The sequence below is a fragment of the Piliocolobus tephrosceles genome, chromosome 3 (assembly GCF_002776525.5).
Source record: "Piliocolobus tephrosceles isolate RC106 chromosome 3, ASM277652v3, whole genome shotgun sequence".
Taxonomy (NCBI): Eukaryota; Metazoa; Chordata; class Mammalia; order Primates; family Cercopithecidae; genus Piliocolobus; species Piliocolobus tephrosceles.
In genome coordinates, this window is record NC_045436.1 from 20,787,198 (window position 1) to 20,801,675 (window position 14,478).

A 14,478-nucleotide genomic window follows, 5' to 3' on the forward strand; every position below is an offset into this window, starting at 1 on the left:
GTTTTTCTTATTCCCAAAAGATTAACCCAGGTGGAAAAATATCATATTCTATAAATATTCTGCTGAACTTGAATATTTTCCTCCCTCCTTGGTTCTCACTCTCCTCTTGGCTGCTTGCTGTAATCATTTTCCACTGCTCAGGAGAGCTCTACCGTCTGTGTTTCATTACTGAACGAATTTTTCCACTCCACTCTTCCTCTTCTCCTTGGTCATTTCACATCATCTGGGCTACAGTGTACTAGAAAACATACATGTATTCTCCCTTTCAAACCCAAATACTTTTTTTTCTAAACCTTAATAACTTTAACATTTCAAAATTTAAGGTAACTAAAGGGCATTAAGGAAGTAAGGAGTCAACTTCAGTTTTCTGTCAACTACACTTTATGCTTTTGGGATTACTATATCTTGAAAGATTTAGCGATTTTGAATTTTTTTTTGCCACCTTTTACGACATGACTATTTCAACTCATGTCTTAATTCATAAATTACAAGAACAAAATGTTTTAATATATGGTAATAGATGTTGTAAAGTTGAGATTCTAACAGCGTTAAACATTTCCAGAATGGCATCCCTATAGCAACAAATGGTAACTTACACCAAGAGTTAGGTAGAAAAATGGTCTGTCACTGGTCATGGTTTAAATGCCACTTTGTTTTTCTAATGGGTAGTAAAGTTCACTCCAATTTTTAAGTGATGACTCACAGAACTTGTATCTTCCATATTTGGACATACCAGTTACTAAAGACCCCAAGACAGAAAACAGGGGTTTTACTCTTGGAATTAAAATCAACCAGGCAACATGCTCAGAAACCTGGAGCAAATACTACTACTGCGAAGTGCCATAAATATCGAAATTCTCTCACAACAATTTCAATGGGACATACACATCTACACACTGATGCCTAGACTCAGAGTCATTTCATGAGTTTCCCTTCCTTTTGCCTGTCTTGGGTTATTTAGGCAAAGAAGATTCTTAGCCCTACCCCTTAATTAAGATACTGGGAGTGTCAACTGATCTTTGGAGTCGGTTGGAATACTTAATAGGTAGTGTTAGGAACTGGTCTGGTTACTGTGATGCCCGGGTTCTTTGAATCTTTGTTTTTTTGCTCCTTTTGATAGACCCAGAATAGTTATTTTACCTTTGGCTGAAATCACAGGTTGGATAGGATATTCTGTTAGGAGGGCTGGTCTAGTCCACTTCTCATTGCTTTGTCTTCTCTCCAAAGGGTAGAGCAAAGAACCAGAGAGGGTTAACCATGGGGCTCAGCCTGGGATTTGTAAAGCAGTGAATTACTGGGGCCTGGAATGAGGGCAGTGATCACTCTCTTTTGGGGCCTCTCTTGGCCCTGAGGGTGCTGAGCGCAGAGAGCAGCTTCCCAGCTTCATGTGTGGCTGATGTCAGCTGTGCTATGGGTGCGGCCGTCCTCTAGCTCACAGCTCCTCCACCCAAGCCCACAGCTGTGGCAGTTGTGGCACAGCCACATCTGCTGCCTAAGTTATTTCCCATGGGGGTGATAAAATGGAAAAGCCAGGAGGTCAGAAGACCACACACCAACAACATACTGGGTAGAAATTCCATCCCAAATTAACTTGCTTACTTTCTGACAGTACTGTGGGAACGGAGTACCTAGACACGGAACTGATCCTTTACATCTGGTTCCACAGGCTTCTGTTGTAGGCCTGTTGCTTTAAGATGGGGTAGTTACTGTCTCTGAATGAAAATAATGACAATAAGTAGCATTTATTGAAACTATACTATGTGCCAGGTAAACTGAATGCTTTTTACATGTACTATTTAAATCTGTATTACTATTATTCCCATTTTACGAAGGAGGAAACAGGCAGAGAAGTTAAGTGACTTGCTAAGGTCACACAGGTAGTGAGTGGAAGAGCTAGAATTCCAGCTCAGATCCACCTGATGCCAAAGTTCATGCTTGTAACGCCTGTACTGCACGGCCTGCCGGCCTCATCCTAGGTTTTTTGGTATCATCAGTGTTGCCCTACAATCTTGGCGTTTGTAGTAACATTTCTGTTTTATTTCCTTCCTTTCCTTTTTTCCCTATGTTTACCAGGTTTTCTTTTTTTTGGCATTATATATTGGGCTTTGGGTAAGATCACATTTATTTTCTAAAAGTTTATTTTTGGCTAATGGCACTGCTTTGGGAGGCTGAGGTGGGAGGACTGCTTGAGCCCAAGACTTCTAGGTTGCAGTGAGCCATGATCATGCCACTGTACTCCAGCCTAGGTGACTGAGGAAGACCTTGTCTCTATGTAAATAAATAAAAATTTATTTTTTATTCTGATTGACAAATTATAATTGTATGTATTTGTGGGGTACAATGTGATGTTATATGTATGTAATACGGAATGATCCAAGGGAGATCTTCAGCCGCTCACCTTCATCTAGTGACTTCATAATAATTTGTCAAGAGAGTTTAAATGATTGGAGACTACTGACCCCCAAGGCTGGCCTGCTGTCTTAAACTCTGCACACTGCCATTGGCCATGAGCACTGAGTCATTCCTTCCCCACTGAGAACTTTTCCACATGTAAAAATGCATTCCTATAGTTTGAGGAAGACACTAAGCAGACTCACAATTGCAGTTTTACTTTTATGTTCTTTTGTTCTATAAAATGACTTATTCCAATAACAATTTATAACATGCTAAGAAAAATGCCTTGAAATTAATAGCAGGGTCCCAGTGTTGGAAATACTTAAGGACTATAGATAATTCCATCCCATAATATATCCCAGCCTTTCTAGGGCAAAAGAGGAATAAACGACCCAACATGAAGAAAAAGTTTGGATTTTGTCAGTTTTCCACCATTTTCTTCAACAGGCAAAAAACTAAACTGAAAGCTAGAATTTGTTAATGTCAAGGAAATGCACTGAAAATATACTAAGGAAAAAAGAGGCCAAGGTAGGTTGATCACCTGAGGTGAAATCCCGTCTCTACTAAAAATACAAAAAATTAGCTGGGTGTGGTGCTGCTGAGGCAGAAGAATTGCTTGAACCCAGGAGGTGGAGATTGCAGTTAGCCGAGATCACACCACTGCACTCCAGCCTGGGCAACAGAGCAAGAGTCTGTCTCCAAAAAAAAAAAAAAAAAAAAAAAAGTTCCACTTTTGTTTCTTCATATATGTCAAATATAAACACAAACATTAAAATGCAACTTCATAATAGTGATTTAGACTTTTTCAGGGTGATGGTCATGTGTTCATTGATTAAAAAGTTTAGAACTTCAAGAATGTGCATTAATATAGAAGCTTTTCATTAACAGTGAAGAGTTTGCTGTGCTCTGTCACAACCTGATTAGCTGGATAATTTGTTTTCATTCTGATCTTAGTATTATTGCAGAAAAATATATTTATATGACCGTGGAATATCAGAATATAATAAACCTTGAACAAACTTTATTTATTTAGAAACAGAGTCTCACTCTGTCACCCAGGCTGGAGTGCAGTGGCATGATCTCAGCTCACTGAAACCTCTGCATCCCAGGTTCAAGTGATTCTCGTGCCCCAACTTCCTGAGTAGCTTGGATTACAGGTGCACGCCACCACACCTGGCTAATTTTTGTATTTTTAGTAGAGACAGGGTTTTATTATGTTGGCCAGGCTGGTCTCAAACTCCTGGGCTGAAGCAATCCACCTGTCTCAGCCTCCCAAAGTGCTGGGATTACAAGTGTGAGCCACTGCACCCGGGCCAGAAACTTTAATTAAGTTTGTAGCATCATTAAAATTATTTACATAGTTTCTAATGCTAAATATTTTCTTCAAAAGAAATAATATGGAATGATATAAATAGATCAGAGATTCTAAAAAGATGACTTCTAGAGAAAACTGTTTTACCATGCCTTTTTTTTCCCTTTTAAAAGTGTATTATTTATATGACTTTTACAGACTTAGTAAAACTACCTGTCATACATTGAGCTCTTAAGGTACAAAATAACTTCTTACTCATTTTTGTATCCCCTATATCCAGCATAGTGACTAAAATATATAACATAATAAAAAAGAATTTGCAGGCTTGAACTGGCAACACGATACCTGCAGCCTCCTACTAAATTCTAAGAAGGCAACTGATTTTTTGACCCTAAGTTAAAGGCAAATACAAGAGAAAACATTTTGATGAAAACTGATAAACCTGAATGGTAACAAAATTATCATTTGTCTACTCTTGCACATTAAATCCCACTGATGTTTCTTTTAAAATATTTTACTTTGTTGAGTTTTTCTTATACAGCCTATGTATGCCACTCACTCTCTTTTCCTCCTTTATTTTCTTCATGTAATTTTATATTATTTACGTAAAGTAATATAACTTCATGTAAAGTTATATTATTTATGTATTTGTTAATTGTTTTTTTAACCATAGGACTTTCTCCAGTCTACCACTGCAACCCCGTCACCCACATAGAAAGTGTGTACATATTAGACCCTTAATATTTGTGGAAGCAATGAACATCTGCACCATAATCATTCCTGTAGAACAACATCTGATGGAATAAATAAATATTCATGAAACAAAGAATCCTTCTATCCTCTGAAACCAAGATGGATGTAGAATTTGGAAAAATAGTTTCGTAAATCAAAGAAACTTCTTAACTTCACCTTTTAAATAGTTCCTTTGTCCAATCAAATGCCTGTAAGCACTAGACACAGAACTGAGCCCAGAACTATACCCTTCTTTACCTGAGGGTTTGCAGCCATAATTGTATAATTCCCATCGTCATCTAGGGTGGAGGCTGTGGTATAGAGGGAACAGGTCCCATCGAGATCTCTTTGAATGGTGTAGTGATCACTCTTTGGAGAGATCTGCTTCCCATCTTTAAACCAGTAGATCTGTGAATAGAAACAAAGATTAAAGATTAAGAGTTTGTGTATTCCTACTCTATTTGGAGAACTGAAAGTAGTAAGCAGTGTGGTTTGCAGAGCTGATCTGAGTTTTCATGTTAAAATGTTAACCAAATACCTGAATAAGAAATTGATTTTTCAGTGAAAAAAAGCAGGTAAAAATTTAAATTCTATTGGAGTTTTAAAATTATATACCTTCCTTTTGTTTTTAAAAATGTGGTACTTACATTCATATATTATTTATACGAAGGGATATATTGAATTTTGGCAATGATTATTTCTATGAAGTGGCATTACAGGCTGTTTTTCTTTTTGCTTCTCTCTTTTTTCAAATGTACCAGCAATTAAAATGTATTGTTTATAAAATAAAAGTAAAAAGGTTGTTTTGGAGAACAAAAGCAGACCCCAAACTCTAACCATTTCACTGAATTGTGTTTGACAAATAAAAGAGGTTGGTAGGGAGGGAGGTAATGACTAAGGGTTGGTGATGGGTGGAACACTATTGCTTCATTTCTGGGCCAGGAAGCATATGATCAAAGGTTAAATGTCACCTATCCCCATTATGTTAAAGAAAACACAGTAGTATTGAAAAGTATAATAATTTTCAGATATATAACTTGGGTTAAAAAATTAAATGTGGGTCAGGTACAGTGGCTCATGCCTACCTATAATCCCAGCACTTTGGGAGGCTGAGAAGGATTGCTCAAACCTAGGAATTCAAGACCAGCCTGGGCAACATAGTAAGACCCTGTCTCTACAAAAAATTTAAAAAAAAAATTATCTAGGTATGGTGGTGCATGCCTATAGTCTTAGCTATTTGGGAGGCTGAGTCAGGAGGATTGCTTGAGCCCAGGAGGTTAAGGCTGCAGTGGGCCGTGATCATGCCACTGCACTCCAGCCTAGGTTACTGAGGCCCTGTCTCAAAAGAAAAAATGTGAAAAATAAAAGTAAATTTTGACTAAATACAATATTTTAAAGTAGTCCAAAGGTCCTCTTTCCTTCCCTCACTTTTAAACAAAACCAATTGTCCATGGATGTCTGAGTTCTGAGGTTTTGTTTTGTTTTGGAGACAGGGTGCCCCAGGCTGGAGTGCAAAGTGCAGTGGTGCAATCTTGGTTCACTGTAACCTCCGCTTCCCGGGTTCAAACAATTCTCGTGCCTCAGCCTCCTGAGTGGCTGGGATTACAGGTATGAGCCACCATGCCTGGCTAAGTTCATTATTATTTTTGATTTAGTGGAACAACACAGTTGAAAGACAGGCTCATCATAATGAATCACAGCGCCAACAGCCCTAATATGACTGAGATGCTGAATTAATAGCTACATCACCCCACCTCCAGACTTATTAGATAAGCAAATAAACCCTTCCTTTTTTAAGCCATAGCAAGTTCTTTGTTGTCATTTTTTTGTTCCTTGAAGCCAAAAGTATTCCTAACTGATTCCTAACAAAAGAAATATACTTTAGACCCTTTAGTTGTTAAAACAAACTTCTTCCTTAATGTAAATCAGTGAAAATTGGTAACATAAACTGGCATTCAAATTCAACTGTCTGTCAAAGTATTTGAATCTGAAAAATCTTTTTGAAACCTCCATCCTAAGAAAGGAAAAGACTAGAAATATATAGCACTAAATAAATGCATGAATTATCAGGATATGACTGCTCTAACTTTTCAAACTCACATTTTTCAGATAGCTCCAAATTTATAGAAACTATATTATGTATTAAACTCTAGAATCTAAAAAGTAATCATCAACTAGACTAATAACTTTCAGTTCTAAAACTTAAATTATGTAAAGTATCATACTTCATAATTATTTTACTTTTTAGTAGTTGATGCTTTCTTTTTCTTTTTTTTTTTCCTTTAAGACGAGTCGCCCAGGCTAAAGAGTGCAGTGGCATGATCTTGGCTCACTGCAATTTCCACTTCCTGGGTGCAAGTGATTCTCTTGCTTCAGCCTCCTGAGTAGCTGGGATTACAGGTGTATGCCACCATGCTCAGCTAATGGTTTGTATTTTTAGTAGAGATGGGGTTTCACAATGTTGGCCAGGCTGTTCTCAAACTCCTGACCTCAAGAGATCTGCCCGCCTCAGCCTCCCAAAGGGCTGGGATTCCAGGCATGAGCCACCGCGCCTGGCTATGGTTGACTATTTCTGATGGAAAAAAGAAGCTGTAATAAGTATACAATTTCTTCCTTTTGCATTGTTGCCACAATGCCAGTTCTTGAGTTATTTCTTTAATCATATTTTTTCACCTCCATTATACTTGGCATACAACTTTCAAATAAGATCTAAGAAATATTTCCAAAATTTTACCAAGCCTACTAATGCAGGGAGAAATTCGGGAGGGCACAAGAATGAGAATAGGGTAAATTAGAAATTATTTTCAATCTTCCTATGGCTCGACTAGAACAAGCATGTCAAGGGAGGAATAAAATATTTTTAAAACATAAGCCTAAAAAACATGTATTTCTTTAAACATGAATATTCCATACTTTAACAATCCTAATGTAATTTATATGGCACATGCCAAAGTAGACCTTTAATAAATGAGAGAGGGAAGAAAAGAATGGGAATGAGAATGAAGGTTGAGGGATAGGAAGGAGGGATGAAAGAATAACATTTAACAATAAAAAGTTTAAACAATTAAGTTAGCTGTGAAACATTTAAATTTATATTAGGAAGAAAATACAGTTATATTAAAAACAAAAGCCCATCTTTCAAGTTAATGTAGTATTCTATAAGAATCAGTAATCTTAGAACGTGATCAGTGATCTTAAGTCTTGTGTAAGTTTTGAAAATAATGTAGAATCTTTTTGTGAATATCTTGGGAGTTCAAGATACAATTCCTTGTTGAATTTCATTCATATGCTACAAATTTAATACATGCATTTGACAACATGTTGTGAATACACAGCTGTTAACGTAAATTATGCCAAGAATATTGTAAAAAGTTTTCTACAACAATGGAGTTTATTTTTAAAAATCCCATTTTATTAGGAAGTATATAGGGTTTGAAAATTCAAGGCTTTTTTCTTTGATCTTTGACTTTGGCGTTGCATGTCAGTTTTAAGAAAAGAATATGATGGTAAAACCTGCCATAGTGGAAAAATAAAACAATGCACAGAGCTATTGGAAATTAACACCTGAAAGTGTCAGGTATGTATATATATGTATTTTTTTTTTATCACTTTTCCTTCTTTCATTTAATGCCACTATTAAGCTTTTTATTTCAATGAGTACATTGCTCTATGCTTATTTTATAAATTTGTATTCTTGTTCTTTCATTATAGTTTCCATTCTTTTTAAAATTGTTTCAATCATTTTAAAGTTATTTTAGAGGCTACTTAAGATTGTTCAATATTGTGCAATACTTGGCCTTCTGTTTTTCTGTTTCTTGTACTATTGACTCTTACTATGGTTTGGATGTCTGTCCCCTCCAAATCTCATGCTGAAATGGGATTCCCAATGTTGGAGGTGGGGCCTGGCAGGAGGTGACTGGATCATGGGGGTGGATCCCTCATGAATAGTTTAGCACCATCCCCTTGGTGGTAAGTAAGTTCTTGCTCAGTTCACATGAGATCTGGTTGTTTAAAAGTCTGGGACCTCCACCACTTCTCTCTCTTGCTCCTACTCTTGCTGTGTGATTCACCTTTTCCACCTTCGCCTTCGCCATGCTTGTAAGCTTCCTAAGGCCTCACCAGGAGCAGATTCCAGTACTATACCTGTATACCATGCAGAACCGTGAGCCAATAAAACCTTTTATTTTTTGAGACGGAGTCTCATTGTCATCGCCCCGGGCTGGAATGCAGTGGCATGATCTCGCTCACTGCTGAGTAGCTGAGATTATAGGCGCCCACCACCATGCCCAGCTAATTTTTATATTTTCAATAGAGATGGGGTTTCACCATGTTGGCCAGGCTGGTCTTGAACTCCTGACCACCCATCTCGGCCTCACAAAATGCTGGGATTACAGGTGTGAGGCACCATGCTTGGCCAATAAAACCTACTTCCTTTATGAATTACCCAGTCTCAGGAATCCCTTTATGCAAAAATGGCCTAACACAACTCTCCTCATGGTTATTTCTTCATATATTATTACCTTTATATAAGGCAATTTTTTGCTTGCTTCTAAGAATTTTAATCATCCAGCACTAAATTTCACATTTCTCAGCTTTTGGCTCCTTATCATATGATAGTGTAGTTTAGGGGTTTTAATTTTTTGCCTTCTTTATTCTTTTCACTCAAGTTCTAGGGAAAAGTGTACTCCTGTTTATCGCCTTGCTGGGCTAGTAAACAGGGATTCTAAGGCCTTCCTTTAAAAAGAGGGCAGCTCCTTATCCAGCATTTCCATATGTTTGCATGGAGGGCTCCCATCCAGGTCATCCTAGTCCTGCATGGTATCAGAATTTGTCATTATCCGTTCTAAACAATATTCCTCACTCCACCTCCCTCTGTAAATATTAATAGAAGCAGCTTTGGTGTTTTGATTAAAGACTGTAAGTTATTACAACCAGTGGTGAGCATTACTTCTCTGTATGGTACAGAGCACTGGATTCATATGCAGGCTTGGCCACTCACCAGCTCTCTGACCTTGGAAACTCACCTCACAGAACTCAGTTTAGTTATTTGCTATTTGGTAGTAACAGTGAGGAATAAATGATATAGGTGTGTGAAGAGCTCCCTGTTAGTTATTCTGTATTCTATTCTTCAAACCCAAACTCCACTCCCCCACCACCTTTTTTGGTTTCTAATGCCTCCTGAAGATGGCCCAGAACTTCAGAATATTAAAAACCCTTTATATCGTGGGTATTGAGAAAGATCATTTGTATCTCTTTTCTCCTACCAGCATGCTATAGTTTGGAAGCTAAACCTTTCCTCAGAGAATGACTCTTAAAAAGCCATGTTCCCAGCTCACCTTTGGCTTTGGATTTCCAGCCACTCTACATGTGAAAGTTACTGGCATTCCCTCAAAGATCTTGTAATGTTTCAGCTTCATCTCAAAGAATGGTGCCATTCCATTTTCCACAGACACATCTCCATACTGAACTTCATCACCTGATTCATCCACAGGAGACCTTTCTAGCCTATACTCTATTTCACTGATGAGTCTCTGTTCACAGCTGGAGACTTTGTATTCCTGTAGCAAGGAAAGTTTAAGTTAGCAGACTCAATCCCTTCTGACAAAGTGTCAAGTCTATCCCTGCCCCCCAGTAAGGACCTAGAAGACAGTGGTATTTTTACCATAGAGCTTAAAAACACAGTCTGAGCCCAATTCAATTGCATAGGAAACAAAAAACATCTGGAAGTGAGTTTATATGGTATTGCAGATTGTCTTCAAGTCCTATCATCCAAAAAGAGCGGGGGAAGAAAGATCAATTTTTTTTCCTTCTTTTCTCTCAGGCAAGGGGAAAAAAGGGGAAGGAAAGAAAAAGGCAAAAGCAAAGCTATGTATTCCTAAACTGTTGATAACAATAAAATATAATGGAACGCTGATTTTCTTCTGTAGGGTAAAAGCTGATGCAGGGTGGTGCATCTCTCCAGAAGGCTAACAGTACATGTGGCAAACAGCTGCCATATTAACACAATTTTAGCAAAAGAATAATGGAAAAAATGGTACCATGTTTTTTTTTGTTTTGTTTTGTTTTTTTCACCTATAACAATCCCTGCCTTGCAAGGGCCTCCTCCTCAGCTCTGCAGCTGCTAGGAACCCACCATCTTTAGAAGAAAAAATAGGACAGTCTAGTCAAAATTTGCCTTAAAAAAAAAAGCAAACAATCCATCAACATTCCTATGGTGATGAAAGTGGATCCTACAATTTCCTTGCCTATAAAGTGCAATAAAGGCCAGGTACAGTGGCTCATGCCTATAATTCCTAGCACTTTGGAAGTCCGAGGTGGGAGGATTGCTTCAGGCCAGGAGTTTGAGACCAGCCTGGGCAACAAAGTGAGACCCTATCTCTACAAAAAATTAAAAAAAAAAATAGCTGGGCATGGTGGTACATGCCTGTTGTCCCAGCAACTTGGGAGACTGAGGTGGGAGGACCGCTTGAGCCTGGGAAGTTGAGGTTGCAGTGGGCTGTGATTGTGCCACTGCACTCAAGCCTAGGCAAGAGTGAGACCCTGTCTCTAAAACAAAAAAGAAAAAGTGCAATGAAGACAAGGCAAGGCAGTCTACGTAAAATATTCCCTATTTAATATTAAATGAAATATGACTTTAATGATGTTTCCTCTTAAAGAAGTTACTCAGTATTTAAAAAACAGTTTGTTGGTTTGAGGGAAGAAGTACAACAGTATGAATAAAACTGCAAGAATTATACCACAAGTTGTTTTGCTTCATCTAATTGCTATCAAATTAATCACTTGAAGAATTAGCACATTTTTTCCCCATAGAAAGGTATAACAAATGAAAAACTTTTCTTGCTTTAATGTTCAGAGTATCCACTAATGACAGAATTAAATTCAAGTCGGAGGCCAGGCACTGTGGCTCATGCCTGTATTCCCAGCACTTTGGGAAGCCAAGGCGGTTGGATCACCTGAGGTCAGAAGTTCGAGAGCAGCCTGACCAACATGGTGAAACCCCATCTCTGCTAAAAATACAAAATTAGCCAGGCATGTTGGCGTGCACCTGTAATCCAAGCTACTGGGGAGGCCGAGGCAGGAGAATCGCTTGAACCCAGGAGGCAGAGGTTGCAGTGAGCCGAGATCACACCATTGCACTTCAGCCTGGGCAACAAGAGCGAAACTCCATCTCAAAATAAATAAATAAATAAAATAAATAAATAAAAATAAATAAATAAATAAATTCAAGCTGGTAAATACATGACAAGAAAACTCATGTTGCAGTAATTTTGTGTATCTGATATTAAATGAAATAGACACTGGTCATAGCATTTATAATTAATATATGACAGAAAAGGTAGAAACACACGTAAAACAGGAAGAACAGAAGAAAATAGACACAGTGAAAGACTGGAAGAAGAAAGGTGAAAAGCTTAACCTTTTGACCATCCAGAGGACTCCCTACAGAAGCATGAGGAGAACCAATGTCCTGTAATGGTAGAAAAAAAGATGTGAAGACTAATAATAGAAATAATAAGAATGCAGCAAGATTTCCAATTTTCCTTAAGTGAAACTTTTGTGCTAGCAATAAGCATTTGATAGTAACGGTACTGTGAGTACTCATACAACCATTCTGCTTTTCACTTTCGGTATAGTACTCCATAAATCACTTGAAATATTCAATACTTTATTTTAAATAGGCTTTGTGTTAGATGATTTTGCCCAACTGTAAACTGATGTAAGTGTTGTGAGCACATTTAAAATAGACTAGGCTAACCTATGATGTTCAGTAGGTTAGGTGTATTAAATGCACTTTTTTTTTTTTGAGATGGAGTCTCGCTCTGTCACCTGGCTGGAGTGCAATGGCACGATCTTGGCTCACTGCAACCTCTGCCTCCTGGGTTCAAGCGATTCTCGTGTCTCAGCCTTCCACGTAGCTAGGACTACAGGCGTGCACCACCACACCCGGCTAATTTTTGTATTTTTAGTAGAGACAGGGTTTCACCATGTTGGTAAGGCTGGTCTCGAAATCCTGACCTCAGGTAATCCACCCGCCTTGGCCTCCCAAAGTGCTGGGATTACAGGCGTGAGCCACTGCGCCCGGCCTTAAATGCACTTTCAACTTACAATATTTCCAACGTACAATGGGTTTATCAGGACATAACCCCATACTAAGTTAAAGAGCATCTGTATATATGTGAAAGAAGATAAACAGATAATATTTTCTATTTTATTTTGACTAGCTATTAAGGCTAAACAGTTGACCTTTGAACAACACAGGTGTGAACTGCATGGGTCCACTTATATATGGATTTTCTTCCTCTTCTGCAACAAGCAAGACCAACCCCTTGTCTTCCTCCTTCTCTTCAGACTACTCTAATTAAAGATAATGAGGATGAAGACCTTTATGATGACCCACCTTCCACTTAATGAATTGTAAATGTAACTTCTATTCCTTAAGATGTTCTTCGTAACATCTCTTTTTTTTTTTTTTTTTGTTGTTGAGACGGAGTCTCGCTCTGTCACCCAGGCTGGAGTGCAGTGGCGGGATCTCAGCTCACTGCAAGCTCCGCCTCCCGGGTTCCTGCCATTCTCCTGCCTCAGCCTCCTGAGTAGCTGGGACTACAGGCGCCCGCCACCTCGCCCGGCTAGATTTTTGTATTTTTTTTTTTAGTAGGGACAGGGTTTCACCGTGTTAGCCAGGATGGTCTCGATCTCCTGACCTCGTGATCCTGTCTCGGTCTCCCAAAGTGCTGGGATTACAGGCTTGAGCCACCGCGCCCGGTCCGTAACATCTCTTTTTTCTAGCTTACTTAAAAGTACAGTCTATAATACATATAACATACAGAATATGTATTAATAAACTCAGTAAGGCTTCCAGTCAACAGTAGACTATTAGTTAAGTTTTTGAAGAGTCAAAAGTTGTATGTGTTTTTTTTTTTTGTTTTTGGAGATGAAGTCTCAGTGTACCACCAGGCTGGAGTGCAGTGGCACAATCTCAGCTCACTGCAATCTCCACCTCCTGGGTTTAAGCGATTCTCCTGCCTCAGCCTCCCGAGTAGCGGGGACTACACGCATGCGCCACCACACCCGGCTAAGTCTTGTATTTTTCAGTAGAGACGGGGTTTCACCATGTTGGCCAGGATGGTCTGAATCTCCTGACCTTGTGATCCGCCTGCCTCAGCCTCCCAAAGTGCTTCAATTACAGGCATGAGCCACTGCGCCTGGCCATATGTGGGTTTTTAACAGTGCATGGGGTTGGTCCCCCTAACTCCCGTGTTGTTCAAGGGCCAACTCTAATGGGAAATATTCACTAGTTATTTCAAACAATGTCAGTGAAAATGTGTTTCTCCACACAAAATTATTTTGCAAAAAACATAGGATAGGAAAATGGAAAGGTACTGGAAAGAAGAATAATCAAGAAGAAGATAAAAAGAACAGGCATCACTGATGGAAGGAATTCTGTCAGTCACTTAACATAGTATGTGCTCAATAAAAATTAGCTGTGAGGTTGACTGATGATATTAATACTGCTTTTCTGTGATTTGCCCTCTACTTTCCACAGAATGAATCCCAAAAACAGTATCCATAAGGAAGATGGAAAAAGGGAACATAATAAATGTTACCCTAAGAAGTCCAGAGCAACATGGTGTACCTGATTAGCTGTTTCCTCTTCTGGCTCCTGAATATTAAAGACAGTTGCACTGTCAGCACCCAGTAGTCGGCGAGCCATTCTTTCTTCGTATGTTAACCTCTAAACAAAGCAAGTCCCAAAAAATACAAAATTAGCAAAATCACAAATATGTATTGCCCTATGAAAAAGAGTAAAAACAACACATTTTAATGATTTTCTTTAACTGTTCTCTCTCCAGCTTCAGATACCTGCATATTTTCTTTTTCTTGCTTCAGCTGTTCTACCTTTTTACCTCCCTTTCTAGTACTAATGGCCTAATCCAGAGAGCCACCAATTGGTACAGCACAAATTTAAAGTGAGCAATAAGTGGTAAGGCAGAAACCACACAGAAAAGATTTGTCGTGTCCTTAATGAAAAACATAGAAAA

At 38.6% G+C, this 14,478-nt stretch overlaps 1 protein-coding gene across 5 annotated transcripts in view; it reads right to left on the bottom strand.

Moving 5' to 3' along the window:
- Positions 1-14,478, bottom strand: part of PALLD (palladin, cytoskeletal associated protein) — a 434,025-nt gene that overhangs the window by 19,541 nt on the left and 400,006 nt on the right. For 3 of the 5 annotated variants that reach the window (XM_023228753.3, XM_023228760.3, XM_023228770.3), the window contains 3 exons: positions 14,073-14,171; positions 9,775-9,996; positions 4,697-4,846 (listed from right to left, as the gene is read on the bottom strand). In XM_023228753.3, coding sequence (XP_023084521.2) covers positions 4,697-4,846; positions 9,775-9,996; positions 14,073-14,171 — 471 coding nt within the window. Of the gene's footprint in view, positions 1-4,696; positions 4,847-9,774; positions 9,997-11,855; positions 11,907-14,072; positions 14,172-14,478 lie in introns of all 5 variants that reach the window. The other 2 variants (XM_023228746.3, XM_031935301.1) reach the window with 1 other exon arrangement.